Source organism: Aptenodytes patagonicus, chromosome 18 (assembly GCF_965638725.1).
Source record: "Aptenodytes patagonicus chromosome 18, bAptPat1.pri.cur, whole genome shotgun sequence".
NCBI classification, from domain to species: domain Eukaryota; kingdom Metazoa; phylum Chordata; class Aves; order Sphenisciformes; family Spheniscidae; genus Aptenodytes; species Aptenodytes patagonicus.
The window spans coordinates 584,431-604,159 of record NC_134966.1 but is presented as its reverse complement, the minus strand read 5'-3'; the positions used below and the strand labels follow the sequence as shown (position 1 = coordinate 604,159).

The window sequence follows — 19,729 nt, the reverse complement described above, 5'->3', positions numbered from 1 at the left end:
CTCCTCCCTCCCTGTCCGCACCTTCCCCGGCCTCTTCTGCACTCTCTCGCTGGCTCCAGCTTTCTACACGGCGGCCCCGCTCACCTCAGCTGGGATCCTGCCCGTCATGCAGTCCCTGTGCCCCGACGGCCAGCGCGACGAGTTTGGCTTCCTGCAGTACTCCAACTCTACGTGAGTCATGCCCTCGCTGCGTGCTTCCTCCTCCCGCCCCGCATGCTCCTGCACACTCCTGCTCACAGCCTACCCCTTGCCATGCTGGCACTGACCCACCAGCTACAAGGCACACGCCCCTGTCCCCCAAAGTGCTTGGGTGCAGAGCACCATGTCCCCGGGGTGCAGGGGACATCTCAGCCTGTTTCTTCATGGGCTCCTGGGTGCCTGGTGCTGGGAGGAGGATGGGGGTGGCCCCTGTGGACACCTCGAGGCACTGGAGCTCTCCTCTGTGCCCCTGGCACGGTGGATTCGGTGCGCAGGCAAGGGCAGCTCATGGGGCGGCAGTGCCCCGTGGCAGGCAGCGCTGCTGCCCTGTGCACCCGAGGGGCTTGTCCCCTCCCAGGGCTCTGTGGAGGGTGTCCCCATCCCTCTGTCCCTGAAGCCGCGGCGGTGCTGGGCTCTCGCAGGGTGACACAGCTCCTGGAGCACCTCAGTGAAGCAGTGGAACAGAGCAGCCTCTTCGACCCACAGCACCCAGGGCTGGAGGAGGAGCTGGAGTCGCTGCGCCGGCACATGGAGGCACTCAGCAGCAGCGAGCCCAGCTCCATGGAGACCCACTTCAGCAACCGAGCAGGTAGGGTGTGCCCTGCCTGGCCCACCGCTGCCTGTGCAGGAAGGGATGAAGATGCCCACCCGCCAGGCACTCAGCGATGTGATGGCGTGTGGCAGTGCCCTGCCATTGTCCCACATCACTGCGTGCCAGGCAGGGCCGGCTGTGATATGTCCCTGCATGGGGCCGTGCCACGTCCCTGACACTGGCGGGCTGCTCTGACCCCCCTGCCTTGCTCCTTGCCAGGATCCGGCTTCACGCTGGCGTGGGCGGCCAAGGACCGGGGCGAGCTGCACCGCTTCCTGACACAGAACCTGTCCCTCCCCAACAACACGGCCGAGCTGCTCCTGGGCTCCAGCGTTGACCTGCGGGAGGTGGGTGGTGACCCACAGGAGGTGGGTGACCGCACAGTGCTGCAGGGCTGGGCTTTGCAGGGGTCCGCGCTGCCCCAGCGAATGGGCACGCCCTGACCACCAGACCCACAGGGTGGGAGTCAGTGGGCACCTGGCCAGGACTCATCCTGCCCTTGCCACCCCATGCTGGGGCATTGCTGGGCAAACAGGTGCCTCCGCTCCCGGCGCGCTCGGCAGCCCTGCTCCCGTCCCTGGCGCAGGTGTACCGTCTGTTTTTCGGTTCCTTTCCTTTGGCACCTGATGAGACCCATGAGCGAGACCTGTGGGATGGGTTTGGCCCCGGTGAGAAGATGACGCAGCTGGAGGTGAGGAACGGTGCCATGTGCGGGGGACGTGGTGGGGCAGAGCTTGTCCTCCACGTCCTCTCCATGGCCCACCACAGGGCGATCCGGGGGTATCCGTCCTGGCAGAGGGGATGTGACGGGATGCTGTCAGGTGGCCAGAGCAGCAGCAGGGATGGCTGGGTCCCATCCCGGTGCTGCCACTGGTTCCCCCAGTGCTTTGAGGCACACCAATGCCTGTCCCTTGGTTTCCCATTGCAACGGGTGATGGCACCGCCTGGACGGTGGCTGTGGAGGGAGCGGGGCAGATTGTTCCCTCCTGTGGCTGGGGTACAGGGGACCCATGCTCCCCCCATCTGCACATCCCCTTTCCTTCCCCTCCCCATGGAGACTGTGGACGTGGGTGCTGTGGGGCCATTCACGTGTGCTTGGGGGGGACACACGGAGGGGGACCCTGGGGACCCCCCGCACCACCAGCCACCCCTGTTGGTCCTCTTGCAGAAGAGCATCCCCAGTGGCTGGAGGAGCCTGCGGGAAGGGCTGGTCCATAGGGCGCTGCGGGACCCCGCAGCAGCCCTGCGCCGGCCGGTGCTGCTCCGCCTGCTCTCCCAGGCCCTGGGCCTCGCCAGTGCTGCCCCAGCACCCACCACCTCCGACAACCCTCAAGCCTTCGTCACCGAGATGGAGGTGAGCGCCTTGTGGGGCGAACCAGGGCGCGTGGGCAACTGCTCTGCCAGGGCGGGCACCGTCGCAGTGCCCCTGCACCCGGGGCTGCGCCCCCACGGCTCCCTGCCCTGTAGGGTGTCCTCTTCACTGGGCCGGTGCTAGAGCAGCTGACGTGCGAAAAGAGCCCGGGGGGGCTGCGCCGCCTCCTGCGCGTGGCCCCCGGGCAGCAGCCGCTGCTGCAGGCGTACCGGGTGCTGGCCTGCAACGGCAGCCAGGCTGCCCGCCGGGAGCGCTTCGCCCAGCTGGCTGCCGAGCTCCGGGACCAGCTGGACACCCCCAAGATCATCAGCAGGGTGAGAGTGGGGCTGTGGGACGTGCCTCCCACCAGCTGTGGGGTGGGCTGTGGGGCAGGGACAAGTCCTGGGCAGGGTTTTCCTACTCACCGGGGGATGCATGGGGATGGGGGGCTCTGTTACATGGCCCAGCCCCTCCTGATTACCCCTTTACCCCATATGGGCACCCCCCACCCAGCCCCATGGTGGGACCCCAGATGATTCCCCCTCCTGGCACCTGCTCGGATGCTGCCCATTGGATGCGGCTGGGTGTCCCCAGCATCCTCCAAGCATGTCCCCACAGGCTTCTCTCCCCGGGACTGGCAATGTCCCTGGTGGCACAGCTCCTCAAGGCTGGCTCTGAGGTCACCCTCCTCGTCCCACCCGAGTCTGACATGTCCCTTGCGGTCACAGAGGACCACCCTTCCTGCCTGAGGGACATCTCGTGCCCCCCAACAAGACCCTGCCAGCATTTGCCTGCACTCCCACTGCCTGATAGCCACAGATACACAGCAATGAGTCTGGGGCCCCAGCTGGGCACAGCTCCAATCTTTTAACCAAGAAAGTTGACATGCCACTGCTTGGGGTCCCCCTTGGTCCCCTCCCGCTGGCGAGCAGGGCCCTGTCGCTGCAGCCACAGGTAAACCCCTTGCCTGCTTGTCCTCTCAGCTGAAGCTGGATGAGGTGAACAGCACGGCCGCCCAGCACCGCCTCCGCGCCTTCCTGGAGGACCTGGTGGAGATGGAGAAGGTTCTCCGTGACGTGGACATCCTCTCGGCGCTGGCCAAGCTGCTGCCCAGGGGAGCCTGCGCCAGCAAGGCCCCGCCACCCACTGCCAACAGCACCAGCTGGGCTGGCACCAACGCCACAGCCAGCAACGCCACAGCGGAGGAGGAGGGTGCTGGGGGGGGCCCAGCCGTCGGTGACAACCCCCAGGGGCAGTTCTCAGCATTCGTACAGCTCTGGGCTGGGCTGCAGCCCATCCTCTGCGGCAACAACCGGTAGGAGCCCCAGGGGACGGAGGGGGACAGATCCAGGTGCTCTCTGGTCAGGACAGGGGTGTGGGAGAGCTCACCCTGCCTCTGCCAGCGGTCAAGGGCCCCAGTCATCCCTTGATGAACACACAGGAGATGGATGCTGCACCGCATCCTTGTGCCATGGCCGGGAGAATCTCCCTGTGCTGGGCAGCACCACACTGGCATGGGAGTCAGTGTGAAATCCCCTCACGGGCAGGGGTGGGGGCTGCCCGCAGTGAGGGGTGCTGGGGCTGGAGTGGAGTTGGCAGCCTGAGCCCCCTTTGCAGGACGATCGAGCCTGAGGCGCTGAAGCAGGGCAACATGAGCTCGCTGGGCTTCACCAGCAAGGAGCAGCGAAACCTGGGCCTCCTCGTGCATCTGATGACCAGCAACCCCAAAATCCTGTACGCGCCTGTGGGCACTGAAGTGGACAAGGTCATCCTGAAGGTGAGGGTGCAGAGGCCGGGACCCCTGTCCTTCCTCTCCCACCAGCCCCACTCCGCAGGGACCTCCTTGCCCAGATGGGCTCAGAGGGGCCAGAGCTGAGCGGGAAGGGGCCAGCTGCTAGCCAGTGCTGCCAGAAGCAGGCAGCTGCCCTCGCCCTTGTTGGGGTAGCGATGCCTGCTGGGAGGTGGGCAGATATTTCCATGGCTGCTAGCCATCCCAGAGAGCAGGGGGGCCCCTGCCTCTTCCCACTGTGTGACCTTCCTCACCCAGGCCAACGAGACCTTCGCCTTTGTGGGCAACGTCACCCACTACGCCAAGACGTGGCTGAACATCTCCCCCGAGATCCGTGCCTATCTGGAGGAGGGCAGGCTGCAGAGGCGCATCCGCTGGCTTCAGCAGGTAGGATCATAGAATCATAGAATAGTTTGGGTTGGAAGGGACCTTTAAAGGCCATCTAGTCCAACCCCCCTGCCGTGGGCAGGGGCATCTTCAACTAGATCAGGTTGCTCAGAGCCCCGTCCAACCTGACCCTGAATGTTGCCAGGGATGGGGCATCCACCACCTCTCTGGGCAACCTGGGCCAGTGCTTCACCACCCTCAGCGTAAAAAATTTCTTCCTTATATCTAGTCTAAATCGACCCCCCTTTAGTTTAAAGCCGTTCCCCCTTGTCCTGTTGCAACAGGCCCGCTAAAAAGTTTGCCGCCATCTTTTTTATAAGCCCCCTTTAAGTACTGATAGGCTGCAAGAAGGTCTCCCCGAAGCCTTCTCTTCTCTAGGCTGAACAACCCCAACTCTCTCAGCCTTTCTTCATAGCAGAGATGTTCCATCCCCCTGATCATTTTTGTGGCCCTCCTCTGGACCCGCTCCAACAGGTCCGTGTCTTTCCTGTGCTGAGGGCTCCAGAGCTGGAGGCAGTGCTCCAGGTGGGGTCTCACCAGAGCAGAGCAGGAGGGCAGAATCCCCTCCCTCGACCTGCTGGCCACGCTGCTTTGGATGCAGCCCAGGATACGATTGGCCTTCTGGGCTGCGAGCGCACATTGCCGGCTCATGTCCAGCTTTTCATCCACCAGTATCCCCAAGTCCTTCTGGGCAGGGCTGCTCTCAATCCCTTCATCCCCCAGCCTGTATTGAGACCGGGGGTTGCCCTGACCCACGTGCAGGACCTTGCACTTGACCTTGTTGAACCTCATGAGGTTCACATGGGCCCACCTCTTCAGCTTGTCCAGGTCCCTCTGGATGGCATCCCGTCCCTCAGGAGTGTTGACCGCACCACTCAGCTTGGTGTCATCTGCAAACTTACTGAGGGTGCACTCGATCCCACTGTCTCTGTCATTGATGAAGATATTAATCAGTACCGGTCCCAATACGGACCCCTGCGGGACACCACTCGTCACCAATCTCCATCTGGACATTGAGCCGTTGACCACTAACTCTGGATGTGACCATCCAACCAATTCCTCACCCACCGGACAGTCCACCCATCAAATCCATACCTCTCCAGTTTAGAGAGAAGGATGTTGTGGGGGACCGTGTCAAAGGCCTTACAGAGGTCCAGATAGACGACATCTGTAGCCCTTCCCACGTCCACCGATGTAGTCACTCCATCATAGAAGGCCACTAGGTTGGTCAGGCAGGACTTGCCCTTGGTGAAGCCATGCTGGCTGTCTCGAATCACCTCCCTGTCCTCCATGTGCCTTAGCATAGCTTCCAGGAGGATCTGTTCCATGATCTTCCCAGGCACAGAGGTGAGGCTGACTGGCCTGTAGTTCCCCGGGTCTTCCTTTTTTCCCTTTTTAAAAATGGGGGCTATGTTTCCCCTTTTCCAGTCAGTGGGAACTTCACTGGACTGCCACGACTTCTCAAATATGATGGATAGTGGCTTAGCAACTTCATCCGCCCGTTCCTTCAGGACCCGCAGATGGATCTCATTTGGTCCCATGGACTTGTGCACCTTCGGGTGCCTTAGATGGTCTTGAACCTGATCTTCTCCCACAGTGGGCGGCTCTTCATTCTCCCAGTCCCCGCCTTTGCCTTCTGCGGCTTGGGCGGTGAGGCTTGAGCACTTGCTGGTGAAGACCGAGGCAAAAAAGTCATTGAGTACCTCCACATTCTCCGTGTCCTGGGTAGTCAGGTCTCCTGTTTCGTTCCGGAGAGGGCCCACATTTTCCCTCGTCTTCATTTTATCCCCGACGTACCTATAGAATCTTTTCTTGTTGCCCTTGATGTCCCTGGCCAGATTTAATTCTATCAGGGCTTTAGCTTTCCTAACCTGATCCCTGGCTGCTTGGACAATTTCTCCGTATTCCTCCCAGGCTACCTGTCCTTGCTTCCACCCTCTGTAGGCTTCCTTTTTGTGTTTGAGTGTGTCCAGGAGCTCCTTGTTCATCCATGCAGGCCTCCTGGCGTTTTTGCCCGACTTCCTCTTTGTTGGGATGCATCGCTCCTGAGCTTGGAGGAGGTGATCCTTGAATATTACCCAGCTCTCTTGGGCCCCTCTTCCCTCCAGGGCTTTGTCCCATGGCACTCTACCAAGCAGATCCCTGAAGAGGCCAAAGCCTGCTCTCCTGAAGTCCAGGGTAGTGAGCTTGCAGTGCGCCCTCCTCAGTGCCTTAAGGACCTTGAACTCTACCATTTCATGGTCATTGCAGCCCAGGCTGCCCTTGAGCTTCACATTCCCCACCAGCCCCTCCTTGTTGGTGAGAACAAGGTCCAGCATAGCACCTCCCCTCATTGGCTCCTCTACCACTTGGAGAAGGAAGTTATCATCGACACATTCCAGGAACCTCCCAGATTGCTTATGCCCTGCTGTGCTGTCCCTCCAACAGATATCGGGGTGGTTGAAGTCCTCCATGAGGGCCAGGGCTTGTGAGCGTGAGGCTGCTCCTATCTGTCTGTAGAGGGCCTCATCCACTCGGTCTTCCTGGTCTGATGGCCTGTAGCAGACCCCCACCGTAATGTCACCTGTCCCTGCCTTCCCTTTAATCCTGACCCATTAGCTCTCAGTCGGCTCCTCGTCCATCCCCAGGCAGAGCTCCATGCACTCCAGCTGGTCATTGGCATAGAGGGCGACACCCCCTCCTCGTCTCCCCTGCCTGTCCTTCCTAAAGAGCCTGTATCCCTCCATCCCAACACTCCAATCATAGGAGCCATCCCACCACGTCTCCGTGATGCCAATAGTGCGGTGGGGACTGAGCCTGCCTGGGCTTTACTGCTCTGGGAGGGGGAAGGGGGTGTCCTGCCCTTGAGCACCTCGTAGCTTCTTCATGTGAAGCTCTCAGGTGCTCCTGGGTGCCCACCCAGCTCTTGCGAGGACCAGGCTGGTTCCCTGCACAGGGTGGACGCTGTCCCCCATCCCTAGGAGGAGCATTGGGTCTTGTCTATTTCCATGGAGAAGACAGGGGGCTGAGAGGCAGGGTGTACCCCAACTTCTCCCTCCCATCTCTCCCTTTCTGTCCCAGTTCACTGCCGACCTCCACAAGCACCCAGAGATCCTGAATGTCTCCGACAGCGATGTTCTCCACAACTTCCTCAATGGCAACTTCTCCCTGCCCAACGCCAGTGTTCTGCTCCAGCAGCTGGACACCATTGACAATGCCGCCTGCGGCTGGGTCCACTTCATGGCCAAGGTGAGGTGTGCCCGCCTGTGGGAACATGGGTGCTGGAGTGGCACCCACCGCCCACAGCCAGGCTCTGTGGAGCTGAAGAGGGGTCAGGTCTGCTCAGACCTACTTAAGGCCATGGGACGGGAGCCCTGGAGGAGATAGTGGCTTCTGCACTGTCAGGAGCTTTGGGGTAGATGTCAATGGTGGACGTGCCCATCCACCGTTGGGTTTGGGAGCTCTTTGGGTGGCTGTGGGTGGCACATGCTGCACTGTGTGCAGGGTCCATGTGCTAGACCCATCAGGGGCAGTGGGGTCTCACTGGCCTTCCCCTCCCACTAGGTCAGCGTGGACATCTTCAAAGGCTTCCCGGATGAGGAGAGCATCGTCAACTACACACTGAACCAGGCCTACCAAGACAACGTCACTGTCTTTGCCAGTATGTCCCCAGGAACCAGCCCTTTTGTAGGGGTCCCTGAAGCCATGTCCTTCTCCAGCTGTGCCCCAGGCTGGGGCCACTGGCTTTGGGACCTGGCTCCCATGGTGCATGCGTTGGGTGGATGGGCAGATCGAGCATCTCACGGTACCCATCCTCTACCCCTGGCCTGAGCCCTGCCGGTCACAGGACCCTGCCGCTGTCCTGGCTCTCCCACTGCCGCTGCCTGCTGTCCACATGCCCTCACATCCCATGCCAGGGCCATGCCCACCCTCCTCATCCATGGCAGCCCTCGTGGTGCCCTTGGCTGGGACACACTGAACCCCTCCACGTCCCTGCCTGTCGCTGTGGGCTGGCCGGTGTAGCTGTCTCCCATGGTGCCAGCAGGCTCCCTGCCTCTCCCGCTGCCCGCAGGCGTCATCTTCCAGACCAACAGGGATGGCTCACTGCCCCCCCACGTCATGTACAAGATCCGGCAGAACTCCAGCTTCACGGAGAAGACCAACGAGATTCGGCGGGCATACTGGCGGCCCGGTCCCAACACCGGCGGCCGCTTCTACTTCCTCTATGGCTTCGTCTGGATCCAGGGTGAGTGCCAGCTCCCTGCCACAGCTGCCCATGTCCCCGGCCCCTGCCCGCACTGCCCACTCAGCTTGGCCTCTTCCCCTTCTCCCCAGACATGATGGAGCGTGCCCTCATCAACACGTTTGTTGGCCATGATGTGGTGGAGCCCGGCAACTATGTGCAGATGTTCCCGTACCCGTGTTATACCCGGGATGAGTGAGTAACACCCATGTGGGCAGGGTGGGCAGGGGCAGGACCTTCCCTCTTCCCCTTTGCAGGCCAGGACACTTCAGCTGGGAAAAGGGGACAAGTTTGGGGGCCTGAGAGAGGTTGGTGACATTGGGAGTGATAAGCAACCAGTTAAGCCCTGTCCCTTGAACCACCAGGCTAGGCAAGCAGGGGAAGGATTTTGTGCCCAGTTCGTAGCTAAAGTGAGGAACTCATGGCTGTGGGGTGTCTTGGAGGCTGAAAGACTTGGGGAGAGCAAGAGGAGTGTAGTAAATGGATAGCACATGGGTCTGTCAGTGGTTATTGAACACAGTGGTCTGGAGGAAGCACCTGGAGAAGTCCCAGAGCCACCAGCCCTTCAGGGCAGGAGGGTGGATAGGGCCCCGTCCACACCAGGGTAGGCAGGGCACTGGGCTGAGCCCGCAGCTGCTGCCCGCCTGCCTGCCAGGACCTGACAGCCAGGACACTAGATTGTCCTATGGGCTCATTGGAGAAGTCCTTTCAGGGCACTAAGGAGCTGCTGGACCAGAGGGCTGGTTGTCCCCAGGTGGTGGGAGAGCCCCTCCAGTGCCCTGTGCCCCTGGGTCTCTGTGGTGGTGCCACCATCCAGCTCTCCCCTCTCTTCCTCTACTCCACCAGCTTCCTCTTCGTCATCGAGCACATGATGCCCCTGTGCATGGTGATTTCCTGGGTCTACTCAGTGGCCATGATGATCCAGCACATTGTGACGGAGAAGGAGCATCGCCTGAAAGAGGTGGGGACGGTGGGAGAGAGAGGAGCTGGCATCTCTGAGCTCTAAGTTCTGTGCTGCGTCCCTGGGCACCTTCCCCATGTCTCTGGGGTGTGTGAGCTGGGGCGGGCGCAGATCCCACATCCCTGGGCTGAGCTGGTCCTTCCAAGTGTCCCCAGCACGAGCCCTGCCCAACGCCGGAGGGAGCTGAGCCTGTTGGCACCCTGGCACAGGGTGCTGTGGCCTGCCTGCTCCCAGCAGCCCCCAGGGACCCCTCAGTGCTGCCCGTTGCTCTCCCAGCCCCAGCGAGTGAGGCAGCAGGGATACACAGGGTAGGGGACAGCCCAGCTGAGCAGTTTTGGCCTCGCAGGTGATGAAGATGATGGGCTTGAACAACGCGGTGCATTGGGTGGCTTGGTTCATCACCGGCTTCGTCCAGCTCTCCATCTCAGTCACAGCGCTCACTGCCATCCTGAAGTACGGCAAGGTCCTGATGCACAGTGATGTCCTCATCATCTGGCTCTTTCTCGCCATCTACGCAGTGGCCACCATCATGTTCTGGTGAGCTGCCTGGTCCACCTTGTGGGGTGATGGGGCACGGGCAGGACCAGGGTCCTTGTGCCATGGAGTGAGGGTGCTGGGAGCTATGTGGGCAAGGGCCGGTGGAGGGGCACAGGTCCCCCCAGCCAGCTGATTTGAGGGGCCAATTTATCACCTCAACGCCACCAAAATCAGACAGTGTGGGGAAAGCCCTGGTGGGGTAGGCTCCAAGGCGACGCTGTCCTCCCTGCAGCTTCCTGGTGTCAGTGCTCTACTCCAAGGCCAAGCTGGCCTCTGCCTGCGGCGGCATCATCTATTTCCTCAGCTACGTGCCCTACATGTACGTGGCCATCCGGGAGGAGGTGGCGCATGACAAGATCACGGCCTTTGAAAAGTGCATTGCGGTGAGTTGGCTGCGGCTGCTGGGGAGGTGCTTGGCCCCAGGTTTGCCCTGGGCACCCCATGTTCAGTACACAGGCCACCAAGCTGTCACTAAGCCCTGGGCAAACCTCTGCCTGTATGAACCAACTTCCCATGGGGCTTTGGAGGCATCTCCAGAAGGTTTGGTGCCTCCCAGGGCAGGGAGCATCTCCATGGGGCTGGGTGGGGCAGCACCGGGTAGGAATTCGCCCCAACCTGTTCCTCCGGAGCTGGCCTGTGGTTCCTGCTGACGTCCCCTTCCCTTCCCTTCCCTCTGCCTCTCCGCAGTCCCTCATGTCCACCACGGCCTTTGGGCTGGGCTCCAAGTACTTTGCACTGTATGAGGTGGCTGGTGTGGGCATCCAGTGGCACACCTTCAGCCAGTCACCTGTGGAAGGAGACGACTTCAACCTCCTGCTGTCCATGATGATGCTGATTGTGGATGCCGTGGTGTATGGGGTGCTCACGTGGTACATTGAGGCCGTGCACCCAGGTACGTGTGGGAGGTGGGGCATGAGGGCACCTCTGATCTTACAGGACCCTCCTTGCTGGGGACACTGCTGGTTCCTGGCAGTGCTCAGCCCCGACGTGGTGGGATTTGGCACAATGTGCCTTCAGGGTCCCCTGTGTGTGTCCTGTTGGGGACACCTGCCCACATGCCCTGACCCACTGGTGACACCAGCAGGTTCCTTGGAGATCTTCAGTCGCGTGTCTCAGTTCACTGGCCAGCTGTAGCAAAGCAAGGTGTCCATGGCTGAAGTGCTGTTCCCCCTTACCGCCTGCTTGAAGAGGAGTTTCACCCGCTTCCTTTGCTTTCCTAGTAAAACCGAAGCATGAGCCAGGCCCAACCCAAAGCCCAAAGGACTTTGCTTCCTTGCACAGCCCAGCAGCATGGGCCAGGGTGCTTGCAGCTTGCAGACCCCACCCCACAGTGATGTCCCTAAGATGGGGAAACCTCCAAGCCCATGCCCATGCTGGTACCTGTGCCAAGCTCTGCCGTGGCCCTCGGCCGGCTTCTGCACAGACATGGGTGCAGGGTTGGCCCTGACTCCGTAGGGGTTGTGATTGCAGGCATGTTCGGCTTGCCGCGGCCCTGGTACTTCCCCTTCCAGAAGTCTTACTGGCTGGGCAACGGGCGAGTGGAGACCTGGGAGTGGACCTGGCCCTGGTCCCGCACCACCCGTCTAAGCATCATGGAGGAGGATCAGGCCTGTGCCATGGAGAACCGGAGGCTGGGTGAGGGCAGACAGGGTTGGCAGGGGGTAGCCCGAGAATGGCCCTGGCTCTGCTGCGGGTCCTGCTGTGCCCAGGGACTCCCATGTGTCCCCTGTGCCCTTTTTGGGGCAGGATCCTGGGCCAAGCACTGCTGCCTGTCTGGGAGCTGCTGCCTGTGGCGTGGGAAGGGGGGAAGCTGGCGAGAAGCAGAGGGGAAGGGGCCACGAGCCAGCACAGCCACTACGAGATGGAGGCAGAGAGGTTCATCCCCTGGGGAGGCCCCGCTCCAAGCCCGGCCTCCCTGCCACCCCCTGACTCCTCACCATCCCACTCTCACGGCAGAAGAGACACGGGGCATCGAGGAGGAGCCGACCCACCTCCCCTTGGTTGTCTGCATCGACAAGCTCACCAAGGTCTACAAGACAGACAAGAAGCTGGCACTGAACAAGCTGAGCCTCAACCTCTACGAGAACCAGGTGGTGTCCTTCCTGGGGCACAACGGCGCGGGCAAAACCACCACTATGTGAGTGCCGGTCGGGGTGGATGTGGGCTGTGTCCTTCTGGCCAGCTGCAGTGGGTGGGGAAGGTGCTGCGTGATGTCCTTGCAGGGCCCTGTGCTAGCTGGTGCCATGCCCAGAGGGCAGCAGTGTGGTTGGGGTGGCACCAAAGGGGGACAGGCAGCTGGTGCATGGCCCTGCACTGACTTTGCTCTGCCTGGGGCCCAGCAGATGCTCCTGGAGGTGGTGGTTGGGATTGGGACCAGACGGAGGAATACAAGGTCCCTCACATTGTTGCCTTTCTCCATCCATCAAGGTCCATCCTCACTGGCTTGTTCCCTCCGACCTCGGGCTCTGCTACCATCTACGGCCACGATATCCGGACAGAGATGGACGAGATCCGGAAAAACCTGGGCATGTGTCCCCAGCACAACGTGCTGTTCGACAGGCTGACGGTGGAGGAGCACCTCTGGTTCTACTCGCAGCTCAAGAGCATGGCAGAGGAGGAGATCCGCAAGGAGATGGACAAGTAAGCACCCCCCCAGCTCCTTTTGCCCCATCTGTGCCTTTTGCATGAGTGGGTCCCCTTCCTGCTGGCTGTGCTGTGGTGGGTGATCTGGGAGCAGAGATGTTCCCCGGAGCAGCTCCACCAAGTGTTTTCCAAACCCTGGGGTATCAGGCTGTGGAAGCCAGCAGAAGATGCTTCTGTAGCCTGGCTGCAGCTGGGCTGTCCTGGTGGCCAAGAGCCACAGGTACCATGTGGGGAAGAGGCGTCACATGCTTCCCGCAGGCACTGGGCACCGGTACGGCCCCCGTGGCATTGCTGGTGCTTCTCCCCTGTCCCCAGGATGATTGAGGACCTGGAGCTTTCCAACAAACGCCATTCCCTGGTGCAGACCCTCTCGGGGGGCATGAAGAGGAAGCTGTCGGTGGCCATCGCCTTCGTGGGTGGGTCACGGGCCGTGATCTTGGACGAGCCCACGGCTGGTGTGGACCCGTATGCGCGCAGGGCCATCTGGGACCTCATCCTCAAGTACAAGCCAGGTGAGCGGAGGTGGGCAGAGCCCAGCATTGCTCCTCTGGCTGCGGCGGCCCCAGCCCTTCCTCTGAGGCTCTGTGCCACCATCAGGGAGGACCATCTTGCTCTCCACGCACCACATGGATGAGGCTGACCTGCTGGGCGACCGCATCGCCATCATCTCCCATGGCAAGCTCAAGTGCTGCGGCTCCCCGCTCTTCCTCAAGAGCACCTATGGTGACGGCTACAAGCTGACAGTGGTGAAGAAGCAGTCGGACACCAGGAACGGCACAGGTCTGGGTGGCAGAGGGACTCTGTGTTTAGAGGAGTAGATGGGACCAGCCCTTCTTTAGCCCAGGAAAGAGGTCAACACCCAAGTGCTCTAACCCCAAGTCTCCTTAGGCCACGTGGAGGGCAGAGGGGTACGGGGCAGGGGTGTAGGAGGTGGCATCACTCAGCCTTGATTTCTCCCCGTCTGGGTCCCGGATTAGACCCTGTGTGGTGGCATTTGCCTCCAGGTGCTGGTTCTGTCCGGCCTGTGGGCTGCCCACCGAGATACCCAGCGTGGGCCGCGGTGCAGTACACCTTCCCCAGGCCAGGCAGGGCGGCCGGGAAGCCGCCAGCACCCTGCAATGGAGGCTGGAGGAGCCCCCGCAGCACTGGGGTGTAAGGGTGGACGTGGTGGGTCCTGGTGGGAGGCCGGGTGAGAAGTGACTGACCGGTGCTGCCCCTCTGCCACAGAGCCAGGCCAGCCGCACAGCCCCCCGGCCCACTCCTCTGTCAGCCCCTGCTCCGAGCCCCGCGTCTCCCAGTTTGTCAAGAAATATGTGGCCTCCTGCCTCCTCATCTCTGACACCAACACTGAGCTCTCCTACATCCTGCCCAGCGAGGCCGTCAAGAAGGGCTGCTTCGAGAGGCTCTTCCAGGTAACCATGGGGGCTGGCGGGGTGGGCAGGCAGGTGATTGTGGGGGGCCACGGTGCTGTGGGCACCTCCTGCCCTCCTCATGCAGCGCTTTGCCTCTGCAGCACTTGGAGCAGAGCCTGGAGGAGCTGGACCTCACCAGTTTCGGGCTGATGGACACCACGCTGGAGGAGGTCTTCCTGAAGGTGTCCGAGGAGGACCAGTCTCTGGAGAACAGCGACGTGGGTACGGGTGGCGGGGGGACACACACAGTGCTGCTGGGGCTGGAGAGGGGCTGTGTGCCTTTGCGTGGGCTTGGTGGCTCCTCTCCCCTTGCGCGTTGCCACAGGAGTCTCCTTTCCCAAGGGGAGGAGTGGTCTCCAGCGGAGCCCAGCCTGGCCAAGGGCAGCCGGCCTCTGCTCCACTCTGGGTTTGCAGAACAGATCTGTCCCCGCTCCATGCCACGCCACGGTGAAGGGTGGCATGGCCAGCGGCAACCTCCCTTCTTCTTCCAGACATGAAGGAGTCCAAGAAGGACGCCCTGCGGCCACCTGCCCCTGAGCTGGGCCTGAAGCCAGAGGCCAATGGGGAGCCCCTGGCTGAAGCAGCCGTGCTGGAGAAGCCCGAGGTGGAGCTCAGCAACCTGGTGACCTGCTCCAAGCTGGCGCAGTCACAGGCATCCCTGCGCTCGGCCTCCTCGGTGGGCTCCGTGCGGGGCGATGAAGGTGGGGCTTATTCCGAATTCTTTGGGGATTACGCACCCCTGTTCGATAACCGGCAGGACCCTGATAACATCAGTCTGCAAGGTTCGTGCCGCCGGTGCCCGGCCAGCGGCAGGGTCTGGGGGAGGTGCTCAGCTGGGACACGGAGGGTAGCCGGGGCGGTGGTAGTGCCTGTCCCTGCACCTGGGCAGGGCAGAGCTGGTCCTGGCCGGGGCAGGTGGACATGCTGGGGATGGGGGGCCATGCCTGCTGGGGCAAGACCCCGCAGGGGGTCTGATAATGCATCCACTGACGCTGTGCGCAGAGAACTGCAGCCTGGGTGGGAGGGCTGGAAACAGGTGCTTCCACCAGTTTGCACCCCCAAACTGGTAGCACGTGTGTGGGGGAGTCCCATGCTGAGACACAGAGCCAGTGGGCACGGGCACAGCTGGCATTAGCTCTGCCCTTTGCCTCCCTCGGATCCCACGAGTGCCACCCTGCAGACTTGCCCCACTAACACGCTTGCTCCTTCTGCTGGCGCCTGGTCAGGTTGTCTCCTCTTGGCCCTTGGGCACGGAGTCATCTTTCAGCTGGTGGCTTCGTCCTCCGTACCCTGACCCAGGCTTGGGGCTCTCCCTGCCCGGATGCTGGGGTTGCTGGAGGATGGAGGATGCAGGCAGGCGCCCTGAGGCTGCTGTTTTATTCACAAATTCTTTTTTGGGTTATCCCAGCAGCTCTTGTCGTGATTAATTCAGGGATGCGCCACCCTGCCTCCCCGGCCAGGGCTGCTCTGAGCATTGTGATTTGGGTTGCAGGAGGCAGAGCCGAGACAATGCCATGGCAAAGCTCCCTGAGCCCCAGCCCCGCGCCTGCTGCCTTGCAGGCCCCCCTACCCATGTCCTGTCCCCTGTTCCTGACTGCTGACCGCTCGTCAGCTGGGAGAGCTGATAGGAAAATGGAGGGGTTCTGCCAAAAAGCACCAATTTAGGTTGTTTTTTTAAAACTATTTAAGTTTCCCATTTTGGGCCAAGAGGAACCCACCAGCCAGCTGCCTCGCTTCATGCCATGGTGCTGCTGTGGCTCAGTGGCCATCAGGGTTGGGTGCTGCCCTGTCCCTTGGGGTGGCTGCGCCCAGCTTGGTGCCTGGCTCAGCTCCCTGGAGGCCAAGGCAGGTGTGGGAGCAGCTGTGCCGGGGGGCTGACATCATTCTCCCCTCCCAGAGCAAGAGGTGGAGGTGGAGGCGGAGGACGGTGACCTGGCCGGGCAGGGGAGCTTCAAGCTGGAGGGCTCGTGGCTGAAGCTGCGCCAGTTCCACGGGCTGATCGTCAAACGCTTCCACTGTGCCAAGCGCAACACCAAGGCCCTCTTCTCACAGATCCTTCTGCCCGCCTTCTTCGTCTGCGTGGCCATGACGGTGGCGCTCTCCGTGCCCGAAATAGGTGCATGCGAGCCACCCACCCGCATGCTGGGGGCTACTGGTGACCCTTTCTGCCTGCCCCAGTGTGGCCGGTGGGGACACTGGCTGGGGGGAGGATGAGGACAAGGCTTGTGGGCGCTTGGCCAGTCTGCCTGTGCGCGGCAGTGCTTGCAGGTGCGAGTGGGTTCCTGTCCTTGTCCTCACAGGTGATCTGCCACCCCTCATCCTCTCACCATCGCAGTACCACAACTACACGCAACCCAAGGGCAACTTCATTCCTTACGCCAACGAGGAGCGGCGTGAGTACCGGTGAGAGCTGCTGCTCGCTGTTGATAAGCATCCCATGCCCCGTCCCCATCCCCATCCCTGTCTCCATCCCTGGGACTGCGATGGGGGGCAGCAGGGAGGGCAGCCCACAGTGGGGCTGGCGCCAGGGCTGGCTCAGGCTTGGAGCAGAGCCTGGCCGGTGCCATGTCCCCTTGCAGAAAGCAGCCTCCATCCTCCCCAGGGTGTCTCTAGGAGAGGTGCTAGCCCTGACGCTAGCTGCGATTGGCAGCTCAGCTCATGCCAGGCATGGGCTGTGTGTGCCCATTCAGCCATGATAAGTGCCAAGGCCTCAGGGAGGTCCACAGAAGATGGCCAAGGTGGTGAGACCCATGTCTCCTGCTCCTTGCTCCTCTTCACCTGCTCTTCTTCCCACAGCATCAGGCTGTCTCCCGATGCCAGCCCCCAACAGCTGGTGAACACCTTCCACCTGCCCTCTGGCGTGGGGGCCACCTGCGTGCTCAAGACAGCCTTCAACAACACGCTGGACCAGCCCATGCAGACCCTCAACCTCAACAGCAATGAGTCCAAGATGCTGGCGGCCAAGTACTTCGACGCCATGTGCATCGACTCCTTCACCCAGGGCCTGCCACTCTCCAACTTTGTGCCGCTGCCTCCATCCCCGGCTCCCTCCGACTACCCCATCTCGGTGGATGAGGACCTGCTCCATGCCTGGAACTCCACGACCTTCTCCTCTGCCATCAAAGGTATCACCTGCGCTTGGTGCTCAGGTGTGTCCAGGCCTGGGATTCATCTCCAGCAGGGAGATGATATATCTCCCCTGCATAAGCAGCTCCAAGGACCCCTGGAAGTGCCTATCAGTTTGCCCTGGCCACAGCAGAGCATCGCATTGCTGGGCTGAAGTTCTGGCTCGGGGCCGGTGGTGGCCCTGGAGCACCGCTCCCCGTTTAGCCCCAGCAGTGCCAGTTGGAGCTCCCTGGGATGGTGACACCATCGAGAGCCCTGTGGCCAGCCTTGTGTCACCCTCGCTGGGCCACCGTCCCCAGCCATTGCCTTCTCCAGCCACACTTCATGCCCCCTCTCTGAACCATTTCTGTTCCCCCAAAGTTTTTCCCCACATCCATCTCTTCGTCCCTCTTGGTCATCAGGACACAAAAGCCCTCTCGCAGACCGGGCTCTGGCCATGGGGCAGAGTGCTCCCTCTCTGCCCGGCCGGGACCCCTCGGCTCAGCCTCTCTCCCCCATGTTGTCCCAGGCAGCTGGGGCAGGCAGGAGCCTGGCTGTGAGCTGCCCTCTCTGCTCCTCAGAGACCGTGACCTCAGCCCCTGCCCTGCCCCGCATCATCCACGAGCCCATCAAGTGCACGTGCTCCATGCAGGGGACTGGCTTCTCCTGCCCAAGCGGCGTGGGGGGCCATCCCCCACAGATGAAGGTGGTGACGGGGGACATCCTGGCAGACATCACAGGGCGCAATGTCTCCGAGTATCTGCTCTACACCTCGGACCGCTTCCGGCTGCACAGGCAAGAAGGAAGGCTGGGAGGGTCTGCCCTGTGCCGTGGAGCAGGGGTGGGGGACTGGGGACTCAGGGACACCAGCCTGGGGTGCTGACAGGAGCCAGGAGCATGCTCAAGCATGGCCCCGCTCCTGGAGGAGGAGGACAGCGGTCACAGCTTCTCGGCGGTGCCTTGTCCCACAGGTACGGGGCACTCACCTTTGGCAACGTCCAGAAATCCATCCCGGCCTCCTTCGGGGCCAGGGCTCCTGCCACGGTGCGCAAGATTGCCGTCCGGAGAACGGCCCAGGTGGGACCATGCTGCGCCCCGTGGCAGCTGGGAGATGGGTGGGCAGCAGCAGCCACGGCACGGGTGGGGAGGAGAAGGGGGCAGGCAGCGCTGCCTGCACGGCAGGGACCCCTTGCCCACAGCTCTGCATCAGTGCTCTCCACCAAGGAATCTGGTGGGGCTCTCACCCCATGGGGCGCTTTGCAGCTCCCACCCCAGCAAGTCTGGCCCAGCATGGTCAGCAGTGGCCTGCTCTCCCCGCAGGTGTGAGCACAGCAAGCCTGCCCCGTGGCTGTCCCACCTCATCCCGTCCACCCCATCCCACCCCATCCCATCCCTCCCTTCCAGTACATCTGCCGTGGGCCCAGCTCTCTTGCCACCTCCCACCATTCTTCTCTGCTCCTCCAGGTCTTCTACAACAACAAGGGCTACCACAGCATGCCCACCTACCTCAACGCTCTCAACAATGCCATCCTGCGAGCCAACTTGCCCAAGAGCAAAGGCAACCCTGCTGCCTACGGTGAGGGCCTGGAGGTGTTTAAAGGTAGAAGCATGTCAGGAGCAGCTTTACGGCATGGTCCAACCAGGCTCTAAAATGCAGTGTCCCCCCTTGGACCAAGCAGGCTAGTGCCCAGTTGGGGCAGGGGGGTCACACACCTTGGCTATGAGATCTGGGCTAGGCAGATCTCTCTGAGGTCTGGGCTGGGGCAGAACATCCCAAAGTGCTGCCTGAAGGCACCTGGGCTTGCGACATGTCCGAGGATGCTCTCTGCCAGCCAGTGAGGGAGGGCTTGGCCTCAAGGTGCTCAGTTGCTTCAGACACAGCTCCTGCCGAGCTGCAGGGAGGAAACCTGTGCTCCCCCTCAGAGCCAGGGCCAGGCAGGCTGCAGGCAAGATTTTCTGTCCTGAGCCAGCTTTCATGCTCCCATGTTTCTTCTTGGGCCTTCCTGCAGGCATCACGGTCACCAACCACCCCATGAACAAGACGAGTGCCAGCCTGTCCCTGGATTACCTGTAGGTCCAGGGAGTGGGTTTGAGGGAGGGTGGTGTCCCATGGAGGGGAGGGAGCTCCTCACTGCATTTTGCAGGGGAATGCCGAGGCTTCTGCCCTGCAGGCTAGGGGGGGACACACCGGGTGGCTGTGATGTGGGGGTCTCTGTGCTGTGCCCTGCCCTGTGCACAGCGACTGTCCCATGCCAAGACGGGTGGCCCTTCCCAGGGCAGCTGAGGGTGACGGGGTCCCTGCTCTCCTCCTTGCTCCCCATGCAGCCTGCAAGGCACGGACGTGGTGATTGCCATCTTCATCATCGTGGCCATGTCCTTCGTGCCAGCCAGCTTTGTGGTGTTCCTGGTGGCTGAAAAGGCCACCAAGGCCAAACACCTGCAGTTCGTGAGTGGCTGCGACCCCGTCATCTACTGGTTGGCCAACTACGTGTGGGACATGGTGAGCAGGACACATGGCCCCACCAGCCAAGC

At 61.9% G+C, this 19,729-nt stretch overlaps 1 protein-coding gene across 2 annotated transcripts in view; it reads left to right on the top strand.

The window, feature by feature from the left end:
- The window catches only part of ABCA2 (ATP binding cassette subfamily A member 2), a 39,581-nt gene that overhangs the window by 11,468 nt on the left and 8,384 nt on the right, over positions 1-19,729 (top strand). The window contains exons 3-35 of one of the 2 annotated variants that reach the window (XM_076355738.1): positions 60-171; positions 621-787; positions 1,010-1,137; positions 1,377-1,481; positions 1,959-2,144; positions 2,258-2,476; positions 3,125-3,456; positions 3,759-3,918; positions 4,189-4,317; positions 7,378-7,545; positions 7,861-7,957; positions 8,369-8,542; positions 8,632-8,734; positions 9,386-9,500; positions 9,847-10,037; positions 10,270-10,420; positions 10,725-10,929; positions 11,508-11,672; positions 11,994-12,174; positions 12,465-12,677; positions 12,996-13,192; positions 13,278-13,460; positions 13,908-14,092; positions 14,194-14,314; positions 14,584-14,793; positions 15,990-16,208; positions 16,393-16,495; positions 16,889-17,217; positions 17,779-17,992; positions 18,169-18,274; positions 18,662-18,773; positions 19,207-19,267; positions 19,523-19,697. In XM_076355738.1, the coding sequence (XP_076211853.1) occupies positions 60-171; positions 621-787; positions 1,010-1,137; positions 1,377-1,481; positions 1,959-2,144; positions 2,258-2,476; positions 3,125-3,456; positions 3,759-3,918; positions 4,189-4,317; positions 7,378-7,545; positions 7,861-7,957; positions 8,369-8,542; positions 8,632-8,734; positions 9,386-9,500; positions 9,847-10,037; positions 10,270-10,420; positions 10,725-10,929; positions 11,508-11,672; positions 11,994-12,174; positions 12,465-12,677; positions 12,996-13,192; positions 13,278-13,460; positions 13,908-14,092; positions 14,194-14,314; positions 14,584-14,793; positions 15,990-16,208; positions 16,393-16,495; positions 16,889-17,217; positions 17,779-17,992; positions 18,169-18,274; positions 18,662-18,773; positions 19,207-19,267; positions 19,523-19,697 (5,516 nt within the window). Of the gene's footprint in view, positions 1-59; positions 172-620; positions 788-1,009; positions 1,138-1,376; positions 1,482-1,958; positions 2,145-2,257; positions 2,477-3,124; positions 3,457-3,758; positions 3,919-4,188; positions 4,318-7,377; positions 7,546-7,860; positions 7,958-8,368; positions 8,543-8,631; positions 8,735-9,385; positions 9,501-9,846; positions 10,038-10,269; positions 10,421-10,724; positions 10,930-11,507; positions 11,673-11,993; positions 12,175-12,464; positions 12,678-12,995; positions 13,193-13,277; positions 13,461-13,907; positions 14,093-14,193; positions 14,315-14,583; positions 14,875-15,989; positions 16,209-16,392; positions 16,496-16,888; positions 17,218-17,778; positions 17,993-18,168; positions 18,275-18,661; positions 18,774-19,206; positions 19,268-19,522; positions 19,698-19,729 lie in introns of both variants that reach the window. The other variant, XM_076355737.1, reaches the window with a different exon arrangement.